This window comes from Neolamprologus brichardi, chromosome 20, assembly GCF_056152115.1.
Source record: "Neolamprologus brichardi isolate AB-2024 chromosome 20, ASM5615211v1, whole genome shotgun sequence".
NCBI classification, from domain to species: Eukaryota; Metazoa; Chordata; class Actinopteri; order Cichliformes; family Cichlidae; genus Neolamprologus; species Neolamprologus brichardi.
The window spans coordinates 34,809,298-34,835,000 of NC_142123.1; the positions used below are offsets into that span (position 1 = coordinate 34,809,298).

The 25,703-nt window shown below is 50.5% G+C and overlaps 1 protein-coding gene across 1 annotated transcript in view; it reads left to right on the forward strand.

The window, feature by feature from the left end:
* The window catches only part of LOC102797318 (nucleolar protein 4-like), a 104,283-nt gene that overhangs the window by 62,993 nt on the left and 15,587 nt on the right, over positions 1–25,703 (forward strand). The window contains exon 6 of the mRNA XM_087833687.1: positions 24,084–24,553. Within this exon, the coding sequence (XP_087689813.1) occupies positions 24,084–24,553 (470 nt within the window). The remainder of the gene's footprint in view (positions 1–24,083; positions 24,554–25,703) is intronic.

Sequence of the window (25,703 nt, forward strand, 5' to 3'; positions counted from 1 at the left end):
CAACAGTATCGAACGCTGCACTAAGGTCAAGAAGGACAAGCACAGAGATGAGTCCACTGTCAGAGGCCATAAGAAGATCATTTGTAACCTTCACTAAAGCTGTTTCTGTGCTGTGATGAGCTCTGAAACCTGACTGAAACTTTTCAAATAAACCATTCCTCTGCAGATGATCTGTTAGCTGTTTGACAACTACTCTTTCAAGGATGTTTGATATAAAGGAAGGTTGGAGATTGGCCTATACAAAGAGCACCTGATCTTATTGATCCTCCTGAGGATGGAATCAACCATGAAACATGAAGCTCAAAATGATCAAACTGCTGTTACAGCCACGACAGATCCACGGCTGAGTCGCTCAGTTTTACGATCACGATAAAACACTCGGCAGCGTTTGGGTTTCAGACTGCGACGACAGTTCAGTGCCCGGTAAGGCTTCTCCTTCCTGTCAGACTGTGCAGACTGTGCACGAGCGAGACGAGCGCTCAAAGACATTTGTGTTTCTGACTGAGGAGAAGATCGAGTGGAAGCGACGTTTTCACGCTGTCCTGTGCAACAAAGCGTCTGCGGATCAGAAAAGAAGTTATTTAGGCCTCAGTATGCAGATGCATCACAGAGGTTACTGACACGAGGACTGCTGGAGGATCCTCGATATCGTCTGTGCTGCACTTGCTCCTAATATTTCACCTCCTCTTCCGTTTGTCTGACTGTGGTCATTTTAGTGGTTATGTTTCCTAGTCGGTGTCCTCGATGTTGAGAGACTGCCTTTGCTGTGTCCATGGAGGAGGATGGACACGTAGGACAGTGGGACAGGTGAGCTGTGAGGAGGACGGGCAGGATGAAGAGTGACGAGGAGCAGAGTTTACCTCCGTGTGTGTGCACATCCGTTCCCCTCTGCCTGGTCAGTGGCGCAGCGGGAAAGTAGGCGGGTGGAAACAAGACAGGATGACTTTGACCCCCTCCTCCTTCACTGCAATCAAGCTGGGGGGGCAGTCTGAGGATGAGGGTGCAGGATGGATTGAAGGGTGGAGGTCAGAGGTCAGGCATGAATTGGAGGCAGAGCAGAGGAAGGAGCATTAGATTAAATCCTGCGTACCTCCTCCCCTGATGGAGCATCGAGACATTTATAAGCTGCAGGGCGATCGCAGCGCTGCAGGAGCCACGATGGACACATCAGGAGGAACCATCCTGGTATCACCTGCAGACTCTGAGCAGACTCCTGATAGAAGCCTGAGGTCTACCCAGAATGCACTCTGACGTTTCCTTCAGTGGTCAAACATCAGGGTGGTGGCGCTCTGCGTCACAGGCTCGAAGCTGCTGCAGGTTATTCACGCTGACGCTCGCAGGGCCAGAGCAGGGAGCAGGCGTGGCCTGTAGCACAGCTCAGATGGTGCTCAGCTCTGGGAGGCGTCCCCTTTAATCACCGCGGACCAGACGCTGGAAACATCACGGAGACGAAGCGACCTGCCTCCACGGAGCGACCCGCCTCCACGGAGCGACCCGCCTCCACGGAGCGACCCGCCTCGACGCAAACAACTCAGAAACAAATGTTAAAACACAAAAGGAGAAGAATGTGTGTCTGTGTGTGTCTGCTGTGCTGGCTACAGTCACTGCTTAATTATTAATACACACACACACCTTGAAACTAAAACATGCTAAGAGGCTGTGCAATTAATATTAGCTCCTCCCCAAACACACACACGCACACATGCACACAGACACACACACACTTTGTTAGGCTGGAATGAGCTCGTGCTGTGTCTGAGCACAACCTGTTGACATGTTTGTATTGAGGTGTGTGTGTGTGTGTGTGTGTGTGTGTGTCTGTGTGTGTGTCTGTGTGTGTGTGTAGAATTAGCTGCAGCCTCCTGCTTGCCTGTAATGAGCTCTGTTAGAGACTCGAACACCCTTTAAACAAGCGTCTGACTAAACCTGCTGAGCTCTCAGAGCGGCGTGGGCTCGCAGCCTGGTGCGTGTGTGTGTGCGTGTGCGTGTGTGTGTGCGTGTGTGTGTGCATGTGTGTGTGTGCGTGCGTGTGCATGTTGCACTGTGGGATGTGGAGGGTTTTTGTGGAAATGGTCTAATGGGGTTTGCAGCGGCGTTGCAATCTTCCAGCCCATTATTGCGGCGCTCACAGGCTGAGAGCAGCTCGGGTCATTATGAGAGGATTCTGGGAAACGCCGACGTCACTGATAGAACAAAACGCTGATGGAAAACGTGTCAGACATTCACGGCTCAGATGAGTCTTCATCACCCTGTGATAGAGCAGAGATGGATCAGCTGCTCTGAGCATGTGCAGTGTCAGTCAGAGAAACGTGCTGCATAAATGCATCCATTATTATTATTATTATTATTTTCATATCACACGTTTCTTTGCACAAGTCCAGCAGAGGAAGAACCCGAGGGTGACGACGGCGGCGTCAGATGTTCTGCACGTGTGCAGTCAGAGCTCGCTCCCTGCTGACCGCGTCCTTACTTTTGGCGTCTTCGTTGTGCAACTCTGATTTACTGCACGAGTAAAGACGAGGCGAACGTTTGTGCACATCGCCGTCCTCGCTCTTATCTGAGGCCCCGCACACCTGAGGTCACCCCAGGTGTGCCTCCTTATTTTATTACACGGCCTTAAAGTGTGTCTGTGTGTGTGTGTGTGTGTCTGTGTGTGTGTGTTGTTATTGTTTTATGGTGCAGGTTCAGAGGACGTCCAAAGGTTGGCTCCATAAAGTGTCCCAATCTGAAATTTGTACCCATCGTTATCAGCCCCCCCCCTCAGAGGGAACATAACCCCCACCCCACCCACCCACACAGGTGAACAAACACCTGTTTGTTGAAGTGGGTGAGGGGCGCTGTGGGGGAGGCGGGGGGGGGGGGGGGGGTGTAACGAGCTGAAGGATGAGGTCAGCATCAAAGGCCTGTGATGCTTTTGTTCTGCTGCTGATTTCATTAAAGGCTCAGCTCGCCGACCCTCAGCTCGCCGACCCTCAGCTCGCCGACCCTCAGCTCACCGACCCTCAGCTCGCCGACCCTCAGCTCGCCGACCCTTACACCGTCAAATCAAACGGGCAGCCCTGACGAAGTCCATCTCCAACCAATAATTGTGACGTGGCGAGCTCCACCATCATTCAGGTGCTGGTCCGCTCGCTGCTGTGGGCAGCACTGAAGGAGCCCTGAATGTGACCTCCGCTCCTCGGCTGCAGCAGAAATGGTGGGTGGTGTTTGAGGGCGGAGGTGTTCCTCATGTCTCCTGAGCTGCGGCGTGTTGGTGAAGAGCTCGTGTCGGCGGGACACTGATGCCGTCGCTCCGTCGCTCGTGCTTCCTCCGTTATCCCGATGCGTCGTTCCAGGCCGCTCGGCTCCAGCTCGTCATGTTCCCGTGTTAATGCTCCGCCCTCCTCATCGCTCCGTTGTTCATGCTTTACTTCTCGCCGTGTGAAAACACGTGAATGCAGAGTCGAGGCCGCTCAGTCGTCCTTCGGCGCCCCGGCATTGTTCTGTGAACAGAAGTGCTGAGACGCTCGGGTCAGCCTTTGTGGCGTTGTGTTGTCTTCGCTCCTTTTCTCTCTGTTCAATGTCGTTTCTATTCACGCAAACACAAAGCGCCGCTCGTGTCCTCCCTCCGCCCCCGAGCGCCGCTTCCACGCCAGCTTTCTGCAGCTTTTACTCTCAGGAACTTTTTCAGGGACGTGAAAGTTGGTGTAATGAGGGGAGACACAGAGGGTCGAGGTCCTCGGGGGGTCGAGGTCCTTCCTGTCTCGGGGGCTCAGGCTGAGCTCTGATTGGTTCCAGGACTGCTCGTCATGGCGTGGTTCTGCTTTCACGTGTCAACGACGCCTTCGGTCGTTAGAATCATGTGAGTGTCGCGCTGCTCCTCAGGTGGAGCATCAGGACCAGGTGAGGCTTTCTGGCGGATGATGGGAGGGGCTGTGTCTGGACCAATGAGAAGTGAGAGCTCAGACTCCTGCTTCCTCTGAAGCGTCGAGCTGCAGAACTGCAGTCTCCACTTTTGTTGTTGTTGTTGTGGGGGACTCCAGTATAAACCTCCATCAGGTGGAGGAGCTGGTGTCTCTGAGTCTGCCGTCACAGACGGAGGTGAGCGGTGACAGGCAGTCAAGTTTCACAGCGAGGTCATAAAGTTTGGTGGAGTGCAGACAGCAGATGGAGGCTGTGTGTGGGTGGATGTAAATGCAGCGCTGTCTCCAAATCCTGCTCCAGACTATTGAACCGACGGCGTCGCCGCTGAGCAGCAGCCGCCTTTATTCTCCTCCGGTTTATGTCTCTTTGATTTTTTTATGTCCTCTGACCTCCGTCAAACACTTTACGACAAACTTGATGAACAGCCTGAACTCCTCGTGTTTGACTCCGTGCATTTCTCAGAAGTTTTCACATAAAGATTAAAGCGGCGAGCTCCGCCTCCCAACTCCTGACCGTTTCTGGCTGTTTTCGGATGCATGACGGCTGAATTTGAGCCTCTCGCTCCGTTTGTGTGCGTGTAAAATGAGTGTGTGTCGGGGTGTGACACGTTTGGAGACACAATTAAGTCATCGTTTAAGCTGGACACAAAGTTTTATGGAGGGGAATAAACACGGCGCTGTAGTTATTCTGTGTAAACACGGAGGATGTGGGACTGAGGAGGGGGCGGGGCTACAGCAGAGGGTGGGATATAGTACCCTGGGGTGAGGTGTGGGTTGATAGCGAGGCCTCGGGGTAGTTTGGAGTAGATGTGAGGCGTTGGAGAGATACTGGACATATTCATCAGCTCTGAGGGGGAGACGGGGGCTGACTCTGAGGGGGGGACGGGGGCTGACTCTGAGGGGGTTTGGGCCACATGTGTGAAACACGAGGAGATTTATGAGCAGCAGAGATCAGGATCAGAGATGCTGAAGGTCTCCAGGATAAATGAGGCTCGGGGGGCGAGTTAGGACCTGATACAGGACTGCTGGGAAGAGAGAAACCTGGGGAGGTGCGAGGGATGCAGAGCCAACCGCAAAGCTAGCACTGTGTGTGTCTGTGCGTGCACGTGTGTGTGTGTGTCTGTGTGTGTGCATGCACGTGTGTGTGTGTGGCTGATGCTGCAGGAATGTGTGTGTGGGAGTGGTGCAGAGAGCGAGGTCGAGGAAGACTCCACAGTCTGGGTCTTTGTAAGTGTGTGTGGGAGGAAAGCAGGGAGGAGCTCCCAGCATTGTCTTTCACCTCTCAAGGCCGCACACACACACACACACACACACACACACACACACACACACACACACACACACACACACACACACACACACTGAGACGTGTGGAGGACAGAGAGCTGTAGCGATGAGTGGGGTGGAGGAAGGAGACGTGAGGATTAGGGCTGGGCATCGTCACTGATTTCTAGAATCGATTCAATTCCGATTCACAAGGTCCCGAATCGATTCGATTTAATTCGATTCGATTCGATTCACTTCGATTTGAATCTGGGAAATTTTGACAGTCAGAAATATTATAATTCAGATCAGTACATTTACATATTTTTATCTATAAAAAGGAAGCTGACACTCGTAAGACTTTATCACAGGTGTGAGCATCACAGCAGATGCCTTTGTGTCAAAGTAGCTGAAGATAAAACACAGAAACACATGAAGGTGATTTTCCTGTTCTGGGATTTTATAAAAATATTCTGCAGTACATCAAAAACGAAAGAAAACCATTAATCAACACATGAACATCACCTCTGAAGTTACAGCGGTTTTATTAGAGACACGGCGTTTTGCATTTTGCATAGTTTTAAAAAGTTTACATTTGTTCAGTATTGAACGGCAGAAATTAGGTTTTCTTTTCGGAAGTATATAAAACGAAAAAAAAAACTGCGGCCGACAGCCTGTAAACAACGGTAGATTTGTGCGTAACAAGCAAGCGAATAATGAAGAAAACAGTACAGAGAGAGAGAGAGAGCTGTGCATCGTGGTGGAAGCAAAACAGAAAAAGTCAGAGTGAAGTCATGACGATGTTTATGTGAAGCGTAGTTTTATCTTCTTTTGCTGCTGGTGCGGTCAATAATGTTTGCAGAGAGATCAAACTAACAGCTTTAGAATCAGCGCATAAAGACTTAAACACAAAGCTCGACCCGCCGAAACATCAGAATCAGCGAGCTGTCGGCTTTCAGCCCCGACTGTGAGAAAGGCGACATCTCACTGATTCTGATCCGCGGGTCGCGCTGTGTGTTTACGTCTTTGTGCAGAATCCGTGTTCCTGCTGTCAGTTACTGTCTCAGCTGTTCGGCTGTTGTTGAAAGTTTGTGAGGTTTAACCTGAGATTCTGGTGTTTCGGGCAAAATAAATTTATATTAAAAAATCGATTCAGGATTTTAATGAATCGATTTTACGTCATCCAAGCCAGAATCGACTTTAATCAATAAATCGATTATAAAAACCCACCCCTAGTGAGGATGGTTCAGATAAAAACATGGCGGAGGGTTAGCGTGTGTCTAACGGCTGCTGAGTGGCGCTCAAACCACAGGCCTGAGGATGGACGCTACCTGAAACGCTGTGCGGTCAGGTTTGTGGATGAGATTAAAACACGCCCTTTCGCACACGTCGCGCTGACGGCTGGCTGTTTGTCGTCATCCCAAACTCCGGTTGCCTAGGTAACCCTCTCTTATGTTTACCTCCTGTCTTTTCTCCTTCGTGCTCACTTGTGAGTTTCCTGACGCTGACGCCACGCTGCCGCTCGTTGCTGCTCCAAAGATCAGTGAGTGTTAGAGGAAGTGAGCGAGATCTTTGTCCTCGGGCCGTTCTCCACCTTTACCCAGGTGTAGAGATGCCCAGCCCCGCCCACCCGGCCCCGCCCACCCAGCACTACATATGACAGCAAAGTCTGATTAATTTACAGAGTGTCTTATTGTGAAAGGTGTCTGCTCCCCTCTTCCTCTCAGGCGTCGACATTTCGGCGTGTTTTAACGAGAAGCTAGCCGCACCGTTTGCTGGCGGCAGACCACACATGCACGTCTAACACCAGCGCAGTCCACTACGCAGCATCTGAATGTGCTCCTCGGACATGAAAACGTTACGTGGCTGCCTTTGTCTTTTAAATGGTCACATGGGCTGTGGAGGCTCAGCTAGGAGGTCGTCATCGCTGCGACCTCTGGGGTTCTTTCATTGGTCGATTTTGTCTGAGCTTCACTAAAAGGACACAGAGCTCGCTTTGTTCTAGAAAACACTGAAAGCCAAACACGCTGTCGGTGCAACAGCCCTCGACAGAGGCAACAGGAAGTGCGAGTCAGGATGTGCACGTATTACTGCGAGGTTACGCCATCAGCCCCAGCCTCGGCCTCAGGTGAGTCAAGCTGCGGGTTTAACACGTGTTCTTCTTCACGGCGGAGGCAGGAGAGGAGGGAAGAACTGCAGTTTGGATAATGAGAGGAAGAAAGTAGGAGGCAGGGAGCAGCAGAGGTGGAGATGTGAAACACAAACAGAATGATGATGAGAGAATTTAAACGGGGAGACGTCAGAGGAATACACCAAGCTGACTGATGCCCCTTTGATTTACACACTGCTGCAGAATAAGGAGGAGTACTTTGAACCGTGGCCGTGATAGATGTGCACTTTGGTATGCATCCTCTTTGAGATGATGCAGAGGAAGCCTCAGCACCAAAGGAACCAGTGTGAATCACTCTGATGTTAGTCTGAGCTGAGAATCAGACGTTCCTGTCCAACGAACAGCGCTGACAGCAACATCCTCGACTCACTCTCTAAGATGTCACAAACTAGATGATTCTGCGCTCAAAGCGGCAAATTCTCAGAGCTCAGAGGGAGCCAGCGCATCCAGGTTCCTCTGAACATGGCTGTGGTTCATTTATCAGCCTCTAATTGAAGGTTGCTGCTGATGAAGACCAGCAGAAGAACTGAAGATGAGTGTGGACTCACGCTGTACACTGCCCTGTGACACTGGTGCTGGCTGGTCAGCTCAGCATGACTCTGTTAGGCTGGATGAATCAAGTCAGTTTGTTAGCTCGGTTCATGAAGTACCTGGAAAACAGGCGCTGACAGTTTGGGCCAATCAGCCAACAGTCGCTAGCTTGTCTACGTCAGCGTGCATGCTAGCTGTAGCTTGGTTTAGCGTGCATGCTGGCGTTAGCTGACACTGGGCAGAAGAAATGCAGGTCTGGATCTCCAAATCACCCAAAGCTCCTGCTCATGCCGACCCTGCTGCTGCTGGTCACGGTGTTTATGGGAACGTCGTTTAGTCCAACCCAAGCAAGTCCGGAAAAGTGTTTACATCTGTAGACCGCCCAAAAATCCCAACTGATCCATGGGAGTGTGACGTTTCCCTTCAAAGGAGGGCAACAGAGAGGCCTTTTGTTTTGTTTGAACTCATTCATGCTGGTCACACACAGCATGTGATCCGCTCACACGTGCTGTGTGTGAGTCACAGCTTTGTGTGTTCATGTTGTGCGCTGTGGTCCTCACGTGTGCGTGGCTTCATTGGATGATGTGAGGACCATCGCTGGTTTTATCTTCAGCTCACAGCTCTGGTTTAGCTCGGGTTTAGCTAGGGTTTAGCTCTGGTTTAGCTCGGGTTCAGCTCGGGTTCAGCTCAGATTTAGCTCTGGTTTAGCTCGGGTTTAGCGCTGGTTTAGCTAGGGTTTAGCTCGGGTTCAGCTCAGATTTAGCTCTGGTTTAGCTCTGGTTTAGCTCAGGTTTAGCTCTGGTTTAGCTCTGGTTTAGCTCGGGTTTAGCTCGGGTTCAGCTCGGGTTCAGCTCAGATTTAGCTCGGGTTTAGCGCTGGTTTAGCTCTGGTTTAGCTCTGGTTTAGCGCTGGTTTAGCGCTGGTTTAGCTCTGGTTTAGCTCTGGTTTAGCGCTGGTTTAGCTCAGATTTAGCTCAGGTTTAGCTCTGGTTTAGCTCTGGTTTAGCTCAGGTTCAGCTCAGATTTAGCTCTGGTTTAGCTCTGGTTTAGCTCTGGTTTAGCTCGGGTTTGGCTCTGGTTTAGCTCTGGTTTAGCTCGGGTTTAGCTCGGGTTTAGCTCGGGTTTGGCTCTGGTTTAGCTCTGGTTTAGCTCGGGTTCTCTGTATAATATTACCCAGAATACTGTTGCTGTTAAAAACGCTGTTACTTGATCCCCACGGCTCGTGTTTGCACCACCTTGGGTGGTCTTTGCAGAGGTTACTGAACCCTGAGGTTCCCCTGATGCATCCATCAGTCTGAGTGAATCTTTGGACAGATGAAAGTTCTTGTACTTTCTTCTCCACCAGCAGCTCACAGGTGAAAATCGCTGCACAATTACTGGTCTGTTCCATTATAACTAACAGGGATGCTGTGAATGTAAAGCTGCCCGGCTAACTGGTCGTAGTTTGAACTGTGGAACATGTCAGAGCTTTGCTTTGTGTCACTCCATCGTTTACCGTTGGCTGAAGTCACTGCGGCCTCCACTCGGATATCACGTTTAGCAACCTGGCTTTGATTTACACGAGACAGATGAAGGAGCGCTCAGCTTCCTCTAATGTTGGCCCTGCTTCTTCCTGCTTCTTCCTGCTTCTTCCTGGTTCTTCCTGCTTCTTCCTGCTTCTTCCTGCTTCTTCCTGGTTCTTCCTGCTTCTTCCTGCTTCTTCCTGCTTCTTCCTGCTTCTTCCTGGTTCTTCCTGCTTCTTCCTGCTTCTTCCTGCTTCTTCCTGCTTCTTCCTGCTTCTGACCCTTGTTTGCTGTAGTGATTAATGGACTGAGCTGAGGCTCGGTGATACTGTTTGGTGCTGACAGACCCGCCTGCTGGCTGCTGGAGGCTCGTTTGTTCAGTGACTTCAGAGTCTGTTCACACATCAGAAATAAAGTTTTTCACACAAACATGCTGGGAATTCCACAAAATGCCGACATTGTGAATCCTAACCTCGATGATTTCAATAATGTCACACAGGAAGACATTTTTCAGAAAGAGGACGTGTTTCTCAACACGTCTGCAGCTGAAATCACGTCTTTAGTCTCCGTGTCTGGAATCGTCTCCGAGCTCGGTGCAGAGCGCCGGTCTCGCACAGGCTGCTGCGTTTCCTTCCATTTATAAAGAAAAATCAATTTTAAGCTCAGAAACAAAACTGAGACAAATCAGATCAGCAGCGCTGAAAAAGCCTAATGATGGAGACAGACCCATATCTGCTCAGCAAGGAAGTCATTATCTTACATTAGACAAGTTTCAGTGATATAGAGTCACTTTGTCCCGCCTGACGGGAGAATACGAAGGGCGAGAGCAGCCCACGGCTGGGCGGGGCAGACACGAAGCCTGAGGGAGAAACAAGGCAGAGTTTAACTGCGACCGAGTCGATCTGCTCGCCGTCTCCAAAAGACGAGGAAGAAGAGAACGAGCCGGAAACGAGAGACGTCCCGGCCGGATCCTCAGCAGCGCCGCTCACCGGCACACATCAGCTCCACATCAGTCGCTCATGTCGAGCCCCTAAATCATAAACAAACCTAATTTACCGTAAGTCAATACAGCCCCGGCTGCAGGTGGTGCGTTTACGTGCTTCTGTAGAACACGGACACGGCAGCGCCATCCTCACACCCGGGAACGTGAAGACACATTTGTCTGCGTCAGGTTTGGGATCAGCTGGGAAAAGTCAAACCTGCACCGTCACTGCGTGTGTGGCCTCGTCACAGCCTGAGACACACACAGCAGTGATTTAAAGCTGACCAATGACGGAGCAGCTCTCATCTGGAGAGGTGATGCATGAAAGCGTGCAGGTGTGTAACGAGAGGACACATTCACTCCTCAAACGCAGGAACGCTGACGACGCTGCTGCTCGGGGAAGTAGGTCATCGGGGCAGCGATGACCTCGCTGGCTATTAGCAAACACAAACAGACATGAGTCACGTGACTTCCTGCTAAAGCTGCCTCGCTCAGCCATGAACAGGCTGACGGTGGACGCCGCAGGAAGGAGGAGAGAGGATGAAGAATAAACAAACAACCCCTCCCACCCAAATGTAGAAATCAGCCTGCTGAGGAAGAGGGTGGGGGCAGAGCGAGGGGGAGGAATCATGTGATCAGTGCGAGGGACGAGCCGGGACGTGCTCTGCCAGGATGGCCAGGCAGGACGAGGCATTCGGGGACTGCTGGAATTCTGGAGACACGGTTCATGTCCACTTTCATAAAGAGATCTTTGTTTCTGGTGTTTCACACTTTCAGTTTTCATACTCATTTCTTGTTTCCTCTGTTATTATTATTATTAATCAATTATTAATACATTTATTAATAATTGATTATTTATTATTAATAAGTCATCGTTAATGTTGGGGCCATATTTCAGTAAGCAGCGCCATAAAGAACAGAATAATCCATCATTTCTTTCCTCAAACGTGACTTCAGATTCATGGTTTCCTGCTGAGACTTTCAAAGTAAAATGCAGGGGAAGACATGAGAGGGTTGAGTAACGTCGGCTCAAACGTCGACTTCCTGTCCGCGGTAACGTTGTCGAGGCGCGGTAAGCTCTGCTCTCCACGTGTGTGACATCGAGTCAAAGCGCCTGCTCGAGCCCCGCCCCCGCTGCATCTCTTCCTCCATCCTCCTCCTTTGTCTGGCGCCTCCCTCCCCTCACCCACTCAGGAACATGGACGGCTCCCTGTAGGGGGTTCCTCCTCTCACAGAGGAGGCGGAGCCTCCGGAGGTGCAGGTGGAGCTGTGAAGACGTGTGATGAATTATACACAGTCGAGACATAAATGTGGCGCTCACGCGTGTTTTTAAAGCCTCGTGTGCTTGATCCCAGGCCTCTGTGCAACAACCCGTATCACAACACACACACACACACACACACACACACACACACACACATTAAAAATAGCCTCCAGTATCAGGGCCTCTGTGTCCTGATTGAATCAAACCATCTGTTTTTAATTAAACTGCAGATTTTATTGTTTTTGTCTCTTTTTACTTTAACACAAACCATCAGAAACCATCAGAAACCATCAGGTCAGTGATACATGAACCCACGCCGTGCTGCGTTCAGGGTCTGCTGTATGTGTGTTAACTGATTTCCTGTTGGTGTGTCATGGCAGCTCGGAGATTAACCGTTAATGTCAGAAACTCTGATGTTTTCGTGTCAGTCTGCAAGTCCGTTCATTTGTCCTAAAACCGAGATGCGAGATGACAGCTCGACCTGTGTGAAGTGTTTCAGCTGGGCGTCGTCTACCTGGAGTCGAGTGTTTGGACTGATGCATGAAACTGTTCATAACCAAACCGTGTCCGTGCTACAGAGTAGCCCCGGTTTAGGAATAAGGTCCTGGCTTTGTTTGGACTGGTCCTTCTGTTTGTCATCATTTCAGTTTATTTTGAAAAATCTCAACAGGATCTTCAGCTTTATTGTGAAAGGTTTATGTGGAAAATAATAAAGCGGACAGCAGAGCCACACGCTGGGTTTACCGTCATATTGTGACCATCAGAGCCATGAAAAATAAAACGTAAACAGTTTATTTTGCGACACCACGAAACAAACGTAAAAATGAAACGATAGACGTTTTCATATCGTCATCTGATATATATCGTTATATCGAACAGCTCTACGAAGAACCGCCTTCTAACGAGGCGCCAAACTGCAGGGCCTCTGATGTCCAGCAGAGGCAGCAGTCAGTCTGGCTGCGTCTCATTCTTTAACGCCTCATCAGGAAATAAGAACACGCCTTCTCCATGAACGCCGCAGCGACGGGCTCATCAGCAGCGGAGTTAATCCTCCTGATCCCAGAACAGATCAGTGTCTGTCTAAAGACATGTAATCCTCTCTGCTGATCCCCCGTCACACACAGAAACACATTAAGACTTCGTGGCCGTGTTCGTCACTTCCTGTGAAAGTGTTCTGGTTCTCACACACAGACTCTGATAAAACTCTCTGATTATTACACATTTAAAGGAGCTGAGGCAAACATGTTGAGCGTGTGCACACAGCCACGCCTCCTGCCGCTCGTCTCAGGCGCAGAGACGGGACATCGGGAAGCGAGTGCAGGGATGTGATGGTGGAAAGATGGACTGGATCGCTCACACGGTCTGCCACCTTCCCTTTGCTGATCGGGCTCGATTAATATTGCATGACGAGGACAGAGGAGAGAAAATAATGCGAGGCATCGCAGCAGCTCAGGTGCTGCGCAGGAGCCGTCCACGCTTAGAAACACCACAGACTGTATATAAACGATGCACACGCATGCAGGGTCACCAGTTTGCTCTTTGGAGTTTGCGCAGGGACGACCTGTCTCCTCTGTCTCCTCCGTCTCCTCGTCCACCTTCTCCAGGTGTTCACTCCTAGTTTTGACTCCCTGATCATTAGGAGCACAAAGAAAGTGACTAACAAAATAAAACACGAAGTGACACAAGGAGGTGAGCAGTAATAGACACAAACATGGAAGACCAAAGCGCAGACATGCTTTTATTTTGTTGACACTTCCTGTGTGTGACTGCAGGCTGCCGTGAGCAGCAATGTGTTTGTCATCTTTCACGTGATTTTACTCATCGGCCGGTTTGTCCTGATGCGAGGCTTTTGCTTTGCTTTTTTCTGGGCGGAGCCACAACTTTGTGACTGGAGGGCATGCGGCGAGGTGTACCGACGTCTGCAGACCGTTACAGAGCAAGGAGTTATGTTGGGTGAACACTGGTCCCTCTGTACTGGCAGCAAGGCTGCCTTCGCTCCAGGCCTGCTCGCCATCTGACCCATGAACCTCCACGGCCTCCGTCAGCTGCCCCGCCCACAGAGGGAAGTGGGTGAGAGGGGAAGGAAGAGGAACACACACTGGAGGACAGAGTGTGTGTGTCGTGCTGGCATGGTGGCTCGCTCGCTGGCGCTGTGCTCGTCCCATCCTATTAGCTGCTTGACTGAGTGCCCAGATCCTGCATTACTGCGCTGACTGTGGATTACGGCGTGACAGCTATTATCTCACCTCATTATCCTCCACGCCTGAGATGATGAATTTCATCATGGCGTAAGAAAGTGACCCGGGCTTTCCCCCACCAGTGGGTTTGTGTAATTCACTCAGTGGAAAGCTGGAGCAGTGATGCTAAATATTTCATCCACGTTTGGATCGGTGCCACCATTAAAGGCAGAAGACACCATCATCCATTAATTCTTAATGACAGCTCCCACACACACACACACACACACACACACACTGCAGCTGCAGGAAGGACTGTGGATTATTTTCAGTTCAGAAAGTTTCATGTTTTTCGTTTGAGATGATTAAATCTGTGAACACGCGTCGACCTGCAGAGCACCCAAACCTGCAGTTTCGCTGACGTCCAGCAGAGGCAGCAGAGAGTCAGACCCCATGTTAAACATGTTTACAGCGTGACACAAGAACTGATTGGTCTGCAGATAACTTCGTCCTCTATGACACCTGTACAGAGGTGATTGGGGGCGTGGCCTCTTTGACTGACAGGCGGGTGGTGACGTGTGCAGCTGTAGCTGCTAGCGGTGTGCTAGGCTGAACTGGACCTCTGTGCTGTTGGTACCTTTTGGAGCATTTTTAATGACATCATGTGACCAATAATATGGCTGCTGTGAGGTCACTGTACTAACAGAGGGCCCAAGAAGGCGGAGCTTCAGGTTTGGGGATTTTCATTGGATATTACTGATTAGCAGGTATGCTGTACAGTATATGCCAACCAAGCTAGCTAGCATCAGTGTTGGGGAGTAACGGAATACATGTACCGCCGTTACGTATTTAAAATACAAAATATGAGTAACTGTATTCCGTTACAGTTACCGTTTAAAAAGGTGGTATTTAGAATACAGTTACTTTGTTGAAATAAATGGATTACACGGCGGTACTTCCCTGTTTCATATTGTGGCGGGTCAGGACTGTTTGGGTTTGTTTGACAGCTACGTTCTGTTGTTCCAGGCGGCAGCGTTACGGTTGCCATGGTTACAGGGTGACGCTCTCTCTGCGTGTTTCCTGGGTGAGAGAGGACTTTTTGTTGTTGTTGTGCTAAGCTAACAGGCAGAATGCTACAGGTATAGCTCTAAAGAATGTAGCATCATGGGCAGTGTAGTCCGTGCTGCAGGGAGAATGGACTGCCATACACGTTATGTGTCTGTGAGCGAGGGAGGGAGAAAAAGGAAAAGTAGGAGCTGTCATCGAGCAGAAACAGGAGCTGGAAGCATGTAAATATAATAATAACCACTGCAGCCAAGAAGAGAGCCTGACGAGACTCGACTATACACCGTGTTCGTGTTTTCCTCCAAAAACAATAAGTTCTGTTGGAGCAGCCTTTCAACGCCTCTCTCTGTCTCTGCTAGCAAAGTTGACCCAGACAACAAAGTAAAGCTAGTTTTCAGCTACGAGCCGACACAGAACCCACCGTATTAGCCAGAGGTCCCTTTACTACGGTTCAGAGCCGCGGACCTTCAGTAACAGTAATAAATCACAGCAATAGTACATTCACGTAGTTGTAAACAGCATGATAATATATTAAGTAATCCAAAGTATTCAGAATACGTTACTCTCACTGAGTAACGTAACGGAATACGTTACAGAATACATTTTGGGGCATGTAATCTGTAATCTGTAATGGAATACATTTTAAAAGTAACCTTCCCAACACTAGCTAGCATTAGCTGATAACGTAGCACCGTGTCATCAAATAGTCACTCCATAAACACTTCGAGTAGACGGTGTGACGACCATCTTTAATATACAGTCTATGATCCTGAGCTACTGTGTGAGCGTCATCATAAACTCCTTCACAAACGCTCATTGATTTAACATGAGTTCACATGTAAACATAATCAGTTCTCCTCACTTTAACCTACTGAGTCATCTTCCTGTCTGTGCTGAAACAGGGAGGATCCATGAGGCTGACGCTCCTCATCTGGCTGCTGTATTGTGTAGCATGATGCTGCATGTGATGCATCCCCCCGAACACACACAGGTTTGGGTATCCAGTGTCCGACCCTCGTGACCGTTTGGGTGTGTCGGCACAGTGAGCCAGTGTGCATGTGCGAGCCTCTGCAGGGCACAGAGAGCACACACTACAGTGTTGGCTAACAAAGGACGCGTGTGTGTGTGTGTTAGCAGTGGCAGGCTGTGACAGCCGTGTCTTTGTTACTCCTCTGCTGACTGTACCATCCTCCTATTCTGCTCTGCACCCCAATACACACACAGCTGTTGGTTCTCGTCCTGTTTAGGGATGGGTCCCATTATGGCACCTGTTCTGACATAAACGGTAGTAACCAGACCGAAAAGCAGCGCACATTTCGGTGCTTTTTTTCCCTGAGATGTTCTAGCCAATCATTTTAAGTTTCCGAGGATAGTAGGCGGGTCCAGGTACGTACGTTCTTTTAGAGCAGAGCTACAGATTAAAAATGCCCAAGGTGAAGCGGTCAAAGTCTGGCTGTACTTCACAGCAAAAGATGCAAACTCAGCAGCTGCAACAAGTGCTTTAAGCTGATACTGTGATACTGTCAAAGGAGGTAACACCTCAAATCTGATGAAACACCTGGCGACGCATAGCATTTTTTTTAAAGCCGAGAAATGCTCGTATTTGATAGCTTGCTGCGAGACCTCACACCGAGCACATCTACTGCGGGTGTGGTGCCTGTTATCGACCCGGAGTTAGCAACACCCCCAAAAACCCGAAGAGGAGAGTCCTGGCCCCTAGCCCTGCCAGTGTAGCAGAAATGATGAGGATGATGATGCAGCAGCAGCCGTTCTTCTCTGCGTGAGTAGCTTAATGTTGTTCGTGTGTAATTTACGTTGAGTAGGCTAACCACGTTATTACATTAATGCATGTAAGGTGAACTAGCAAACATCATCATAGCTACATGCGGCTGTCTTCTTGTTTGATGGCAGATACTCCCTTCACCCTGGACAAAAAGGCTAAAATGACCAAAGAAAAAGTGGAAAACAGTTAAACATGAGAGGTTTTTGGACAAAGTTTGTGTTCTCCATTCTTTAAGCACCGACACCGTTTCAAAAGTACCGGTTTGGTACTGGTATCGGATAAAACCTAAACGATACCCATCCCTAGTCCTGTTGTCAGGTGGTTCCTCGCTCAGGTGTGGGAATCTTCTCTGATGAGATGTTTGCAGGTTTTCTGTTTGTGATGTCATGCTGTGGAGCTGGTGGAGGCAGAAACTGGAGAATGGAAAGGGCATCACTGGTTTCCAATCTGAAGGGTTGCAGGTTGCTAACTATGGCTTTGTGACCTGGAACGTGCATGTTATGGTTTTTGGTGTTCTAGTTTGTGCGTCTGACTAAACGTGTGAGGCTCTGTGCAGGCGTCCTCGTGCCTCCCAGCTTCTGGGACCTTTCATGTTTCTCTGGTCCGAAGCTCCATGCTGTTCATGGAGGCCATGAATTCCTCGTTAAGGGTCCACCCATCACGTCTCAGCTGCCATGCTCTTATGACTGACATGTGGGAACCCCACTCAGCTCCTCCTGATGTCCACGTTCATGACAGAACCGAGCCTCATTAGGGCGTCAGTGACAGAGCTTCAGCAGGAAGAAGAGAGGAGGACAAACAGCCGAGAGATGAAACCAAGGCTCAAACAAATCTGAGCGATGATGCGGTTCGCCTGACGGTCGGAGCTGCGTCCCTCCATCACCATCCATCTCACTGATCGGGCTTTTAGCTGTCGCTCCTCTCTGTGCTCATCTTTTAAAACACATCATCCATCTCCAGCCGCCTTCCTGTTTCCAGTGCCGCCGCCCTAAAGAGCAGTTTAATGTCTTCATGCTGTTTTCCATTTGCTCTGATTTTATAGGTCAGGGAGGAAGCGACGGTCTGTCGGACGCGCCGATGCCCGAGATGTGGCTCCGGTGAATGATGACGACCGCTTTGGTGTGTGATTGCACGACGGCATGTGCTTCTGACGGCCCATCAGATAACAATGCTGTTTTATCAAAGGTGCCCCTCCCCTCTCCCCGTGGGGCGTCATTATTGGGACACTGACTTGACCCCACTGCAACGACCCTTCCTGACCCCGAGCTTCAGGACAGAGAGCGTCCTGGTGTGCACAGGTTCCTGCAGGCTGGTTCTCCTCATCCACAGACACAGTGTGGCTGCTTCATTGATTCATGTCTCTGATGCTCGTCATACGTGTGCCTGCAGTGGATCTGTTACAGAGGCTGGAAACAACAGCCTGATGTTGATATGCTCTGATTGTTCTTGGTCATATTTTAGACATGATAAAGTTCTTTATAAAAAGCTTGGTGTATGTGCAGTAATCCCTGTGTGATGGGAAAGCCCCGCCCACCTGCTGCTCAAACTGAGGGGCAAGCATTCAGAAGAAAAGGGGAGGAGCCAGAGGGCCTGGTCATGCGGAGACTGCTTTTAGTTGTTGTCAGATTTGACCCTCCTGGACAAACTCGTCCATGTGAAGGTTCATTAGTGGTGTGAAGTCCTCCCACCAACAAATCACAACAAAACAGCTGGATGATAAAATAAATCCTTCATCTGAGTTACAACCAGAACGGAGAAAGGCTTCAGTGAAATGAAGGAACGCAGAAGTAACTTATTACGTGTTGATTGATGAATACGTTTATTTACCGTGAATAAAACACCGAGCAGTAAAGAGACAACAGGAGGGATGAATCTGTTAATTTCTCACGTTTGGCCTTCCATAGATCTGTGTGTGTGTGTGTGTGTGTGTGTGTGTGTGTGTGTGTGTGTGTGTCCTGTCAGTGGGAGCGTTGCTGTCATCACCAACATGGCAGCGGATGGTGGGTGGGGTGGGGAGTGTTGCTATGAAGATGCCTGGTGGGGCAGGGCGTCGCCGGGCGTCAGGCGCTGAGAACTAGCGTGCAGCTCGTGCTGCGTCTTAGCGGGATAATCCAGTGTAATCCCACGCAGGGGAGTCACGGCCCACCACCTCCTCCTCTTCCTCCTTTCTTTCTGTCTCCCTCCTCCCCTGGGACAGGTGGCTGAGGAGGAAGAGGAGGAGTGAAGGAATTAGCATCTGTTACTGCTCTCCCTCAGGTCGGCTCCTCTGAGGGGGGCACGGGGGGCGAGGACAGCCTCTCGCTGTGAAGCAAAGCCTCAAATGAAAACTGACAGGAAGTGACCCATTGCAGCCCCCCACCCCCTCCACCGCTGCCTCTCCCTCCATCATCTACCTCTCTGAACCGGTCTCCCTTTTGCTCCCGTTTCCTGGCGTCTCTCTGGTTCTCCTCCTCCTCCCCCGCTTGTGCTCCTCCCCCTCTCCTTGGTGTGGAGCCTGCTAATGACACCAAAATCAATGCTGACAGATTATTGTGTAAACGTAGAAAGGAAAACGCGCTCGCAGTGTTTGTGTGAGCGTCCAGCTCATCGTCAGGGTGGAGCATAAACATGGGCTGTGGAGGGTCTGTGGGCTGTGGGAGGGTCTGTAGACTGTGGGAGGGTCTGTGGACTGTGGGAGGGTCTGTGGGCTGTGGGAGGGTCTGTGGGCTGTGAAGGGTCTGTGGGCTGTGGGAGGGTCTGTGGGCTGTGAAGGGTCTGTGGGCTGTGGGAGGGTCTGTAGACTGAGGGAGGGTCTGTAGACTGTGGAGGGTCTGTGGGCTGTGGGAGGGGCTGTAGACTGTGGGAGGGTCTGTAGACTGTGGAGGGTCTGTAGACTGTGGAGGGTCTGTGGGCTTTGGAGGGTCTGTAGACTGTGGGAGGGGCTGTAGACTGTGGGAGGGGCTGTGGGCTGTGGGAGGGTCTGTAGACTGTGGGAGGGTCTGTAGACTGTGGAGGGTCTGTGGGCTGTGGGAGGGGCTGTAGACTGTGGGAGGGGCTGTGGGAGGGGCTGTGGGCTGTGGGAGGGTCTGTGGGCTGTGGGAGGGGCTGTAGACTGTGGGAGGGGCTGTAGACTGTGGAGGGTATGTGGGCTGTGGGAGGGGCTGTAGACTGTGGGAGGGTCTGTGGGCTGTGGGGGGGCTGTAGACTGTGGGAGGGTCTGTGGGCTGTGGGAGGGTCTGTGGGCTGTAGACTGTGGGAGGGGCTGTAGACTGTGGGAGGGGCTGTGGGCTGTGGGAGGGGCTGTGGACCGGGAGGGTCTGTGGGCTGTGGGAGGGGCTGTGGGCTGTGCGAGGGTCTGTAGACCGCTCGTGCTCCTCCCCCTCTCCTTGGTGTGGAGCCTGCTAATGACACCAAAATCAATGCTGACAGATTATTGTGTAAACGTAGAAAGGAAAACGCGCTCGCAGTGTTTGTGTGAGCGTCCAGCTCATTGTCAGGGTGGAGCATAAACATGGGCTGTGGGAGGGTCTGTAGACTGTGGGAGGGGCTGTAGACTGTGGGAGGGTCTGTGGGCTGTGGGAGGGTCTGTGGGCTGTGGGAGGGGCTGTAGACTGTGGGAGGGGCTGTAGACTGTGGGAGGGTCTGTGGGCTGTGGGAGGGTCTGTGGGCTGTGGGAGGGGCTGTAGACTGTGGGAGGGGCTGTAGACTGCTTTACCGTCCATGATTTCGCCTCAGTCAGCGGCTGTTTCTTCACATTCTGCGATGCTTCATCCTTGAGCCTCGGTATGAGCAACACAGTAAAACCCGCGTGGGATTTTGCACGCCATAAATCCACAAAAGCGCACGCTGGCGGTGGCGTGCATTTCCAGGTCAGCTGATGCAGCATCGTCCTCCTCCTGCTCCTCCTCCATGCACCTCCCGTGGATTCAGACTCAAACAGTACCAGACTGTCAAACTTGTGGTTCACCTGTGTGCTCGTCTCTGGGGTGTGTTAATGATGCGAGGAGACATTTGTCCCTCGGCTTAACGCTTGGCGCTGATATGCATCGCAGCGGCTGCACCGCGGGGGGGGGGGGGGGGGGGTGATGGAGGAGAAGCAAGGGGAGGTGGAAGTCCTTGAGTTTGTCCTTGAGGAACAAACCCCGCTGAGCCTGAAGGTGCAGGCTTCACAGCGGCGTTTAGTGACTATAGCTCGACCTTCGTCTTCCTCATCTTCTTCCCATCCTGTCTGACTTCTAACCTCCGCAGAGGGCACAGGTGTACTGCTGCCAGGTCAAAGTTCAGTCACAGCTGCCTTATTTTCAGAACATACAGTCAAATAGGCTCTTTTACATCCTTCAAAATAAGATAAGAGACACTTTATTCGTCCGCAGAAAGAACGGCCGAGCTCGGAAACATGGCCGTTCTCTGTGTGCCTGCTCGTTAAGCTCGTTATGACAAAGTTGTCTATAAGCTGGAGGAGCACAGGCAGCTTGTTTCAGACAGCTGCAGGATCAGGGAAAGAAGGATTATTTTGAGCTGTGAGTCTTGCAAAGCTTCTCTGAATAGTCAAAAAGAAGGAGCTTTAAGTGTCACAATAAAAGCATGTTAGAGTGTTTGAGACGGACACGAGAACGATAAGAAGGTTGCTGGTTCAAAACCTGTCCTGGTTTCCTCCGGGGATTCCAGTTTCCTGTCGTCAGTGCAAGTCGGATTAAAATGCCGTGGGAACGTTTGGAAATGTGAGTATTTAGTGAAGAAAATGCTTCTGGGAATGTGTCTGTAGCTGTGGCTGGACGACTCCTCCTGCTGTTGGCTGTAAGGAGCAAATACTGATGTATCTGAAACTGAACGCTCCACCAGGAACACTGGACTGTTTCCGTACACGCGCACGAGTCTCAGCCGTTAAATCTTTGGGTCTTTCAAAGCAAACATCTCCACAGACAGCGGCAGTCTCAGTGTTTACAGGGATCCAGAGAGGGGGAGGAGTTTCAGTGCACCAATCGGTGCTCAGGATTGGCACAACAGACGGATGAAGGAAGGGAAGATAGAGAGAGGGAGGACCACTCCCTGTGCAGCCAGTGTGGACAGAGCAGAGACAAACAGAGAGGGGAAGAAGCCCGCTCACAGTGTGGGGATGAAGGGGTGAGGGGATGGAGGGGTGAGGGGATGAAGGGGTGAGGGGATGGAGGGGTGAGGGGATGAAGGGGTGAGGGGATGGAGGGGTGAGGGGATGGTGGTCCGGCAGCTGAGGGGGATTTGTGAGGCAGCATCAGGAATTAGGTTGTCCTTCGTTTCCACGCATGAAGGGTCCTCACACACATAAACAAACAATCCCCCTCCCCTCACCTCCCCTCCCCTCCCCTCCCTGTTAGAGTGGTGCTGGATGTGAGCCTAAATGCTGCGAGCTGATTGGTCAGTAAACTTTGCTCCTTTCAGCTCCGCCTGGATAAGAAACGAAGTGATAAAGAGTTTAAAGGACTCTCGCTCCTCCCCCTCCCCCTCCTGACCTCTTTGCTGCTGCACCTTCCTCCTTCACTCCCCCACCCTCCCTCTCCATGCAGCAGTTTGGGCTCCACCCCTCTGTCACCCCCAGCCCCCACCCTGACCAACTGACACCACCTCCACTCTCTCTGCCTCACCGTCCAGCCTCCTCCTCTCCTGCTTCTCTCCATCCTTCAATTATCTGTAATTTTCCTCACTTTGCATCTTTTTCAGCTCGTTCAGACGCTCCGGCTCTTTCTCCTCCGCCGTCCTTTCGTCTCTAATTAAATCCCAAATTGGAGGAAAATGTAGGCTAATGTTTCAAACGTGGCTCCTTTGTGTGTCTGTGAGTGCGCTGAGCGATGAAAGGCCGGCGGTGCATCCATCCCGCCTGCACAAAGCAGTTTTCCCACAATCACTTATTTAGGATCCCGTCGGCCTGAGCGGGGAAGGAGAAGCGGACGGTTTCGCAGCAGCAGGGAACAGATTCGTTTCCGTGAGCCCGACGCAGAGCTGCACTCCATCCTGCAGACCGCAGCGTGTCACGATTATCAGCCACAGCTCACAGGGATGCAGGCGGTCTGCTTCGGTCTGTGTTTTCACATTTCTGCTCGTCTTCATCTTTGACCCAGCAAACATGGACATGTTGTTGTATGGAGGCCTAAAACAGCAAAAGTGACATTAAACATGTCCTTGCACCAGACTGACACTAGGTGCAGGTGTTTGCGACGCGTTGTTTATCATCTCTTTGCATTTTATTATTTTTATTTTCCTCAGAATTATTCATTTTTATATTTTCCTTTTATGTTTTATCGCATGTATTCCTGCGCCGTTCGAGGCAGTGTGAGACTGGCTGTTGATTTATTGATTTAACAGCTGATGTAATGCAGGTGAAAATTAAAAAAAAAGAAAATGAATGGGGGATTAATTCAAATTAAATATAAACAAAATGAAACAAATCAGTTTATCTCTCACTTGAATGAATTATTAAATGCCAACATTATTAATTGTACTCTTGTTGAGATTTTTTAATCTACATGTTGGCAGTTTCAGACACTCCGGCCTGTCAGATGTTTGTGAGCTCAGGCTGCGGACTGTTTAAAACACTGTTTGTGACACTTTCTTCACCTCTGGGATCTTTGTGATGTCATAAAGCCCCACCCACCTGCTCTTTGAGCTTGTGTAAACGTTAAGTTAAAAGGAGAGCAGCTCAGGCAGCTTGTTTCAGACAGAGGCTCCAGGATCAGATAAAGAAGGATTATTTTGAGCGGTGAGTCCAAGAACAAAAAGAAGGAACGTATATGGTCTCGTATGAAGATGATGATGATGACGCAGCAGTATGAAGAGTCTGATGACTGCTCTGAGTTGATTCCAGCTCGTAGTTACGTCACGAATAGCAGGGAGAAGCTGCTGCACCTGACCACACCTGTGTAAAGCTGATGGAGGTGGAGGTTTCATCACTGCAGCACTGAAACATTAAAGACAGCAGACTGACGTCTGAAGGAGTCTGAGGTGGTTTCTTCATGGAGCGAGGCTGCCACCTGCTGGACAAGTGATGAACTTCTGCTCTGGAAAGTGTCTTAATGTGAGATCTGTTATATCAATGACTGATTTATAGCAGTGTGTCTGTGTGTCTGTGCCTGTGTGTGTGTGCGCGTGCGTGTGTGCACTGTGATGCTGCACAGATCTGTGATTGATTCGTTGACATTTGGTTAGCCAATGAGTGATCAGTGTCACAGTTAGACCCGCCCCCATACTCACGTTCAGTTTAATGAAACGATGCAGCACGTCGCCACAAACCAGCAGGTCACATGACACACGTGTTTGCTATTGTGTGTGGGGCGGGGTCAGGTTGGAGCCTCTGCTGGACGTTAGAGGAACTGCAGTTTTATGGGAACGCCGCTCTTCCTGTGAGGTGGCGTCTCTGTGTGAACCAAACTCGTGAACGTCATCAGTGAACGCTGTCAGTCTGACCTTTAACCCTCCCGTGTCTCTTCTTTCAGATGATTCGTCCTCAGAGAGTGGCAGTGGAAACGGCCTGCCCGCCCTGACCCCTCCCTCCTCTGCTGTGACAGATGGCGCCGTAGTCAGGGAAACTGAGGTTGTGAATGGAAACGGTGGCCCCGCCCCTCTCGACTTCAGCAGGCCCACTTCCTCTTCCTCATCCTCTGAGGACCAGCAGCCGATCAACCTGAGTGACCCGCCTCCTCAGCGCCTGCCCCTGCCCGCCTCACACCTGCCCATCACTGTCTCAGCGGCGGCCGCGGCGCTGCTCGGCGCGCTCCATCCCAGCGCGCCCGAGGAGCTCCGCAGGAAGTACCCGCTGGCTGCCAAACCTCCTCTAGCTCCACATCCCGCCCTGCCCCTGCCGCACACACATGCTCCTCACAATGCACACGCCCCCAACACGCAGTCACACACACACGCGACCGAGCTGCGACTGGACCGCGACGGCAGGGAATATGGCGGCAAGGTGAGACACAAGCCTCCTGTACTTCTGTAGCTCTGTTTAATTCTTTTTCCCGATCGTGGAACGCTCCATCAGGAAGATGGAGACGTTCTGTGTCGTCGTGCTTCTGCACGCTACGACTTAAAAAACTTTTAACGTCGTCTCTTTTATTGAGAAAGCCGTTGAACATAACAGTAGTTTCTACATTTTACTTTCACATTTTTAAAAAAGAAGCAGGGCAGGCAGGTTAGCATCATATTATTGAAATGGGAAACTCAACATAAAAAAAATCACACAAGCTTAACATATTCTGTCCATTTAGGCCACAGGTGTCCAACTCCAGGCCTCGAGGGCCGGTGTCCTGCAGGTTTAGACGTGTCCTTGATCCAACAGCTGATTTAAACGGCTAAATCACCTCCTCAACATGTCTTGAAGTTCTCCAGAGGCCTGGTAATGAACTAAGCATGTGATCCAGGTGTGCTGACCCAGGGTGAGATCTAAAACCTGCAGGACGCCGGCCCTCGAGGCCTGGAGTCCGACACCTCTGATTTAGACCATGTTCTGTAGAAAGTATGAAGTTTAAGAGAAAATGACAGTTTTCCATGGTTTAGATCTCTTGTACTGAATGTGGTTCAGGCTTAACCATCTCCTCGTAACAGGCTTTTTACTCGGACATACAAAAGTCTTCTATGATTAGATGAATTTATCCACCGGTGTGTTACACAAAAATATGGTTTCAAAGGTTAAAGGAAAAACAAATGAAAACACATTTTGTAGATGTTCATGGATTAGAGCCCAGTGCTGGGCTCCCAAAAGATGTGGAAACGGTTAGCTCCATCTCCCCACATCTCCAACAAGTGTCGCAGTTCCCCGATATCTTTGCTGAGCTGATGAAAAATCTCGTAATGGTTTCCAGCTAAACTCACGGCAAACACTGGACCCGGTGGTAGCCCACTGTGTCATGCATGTGTGGCCCCGACACTCCTCTGTAATCGACAGATTACCTTCTTTTCCCCACATTGCTTTCATATACACAGTGCTGTCGTTTTTACACCGCAGGATGCTGTTATATCGTTTGGAAATAATTTTGCTTTGCGCTCCAGATTTGGTTAATGATCAAAATGTTTCTACAAACTGTTTCGTTTAGGTTCACTTTTAAGTTTTGATTAAAATA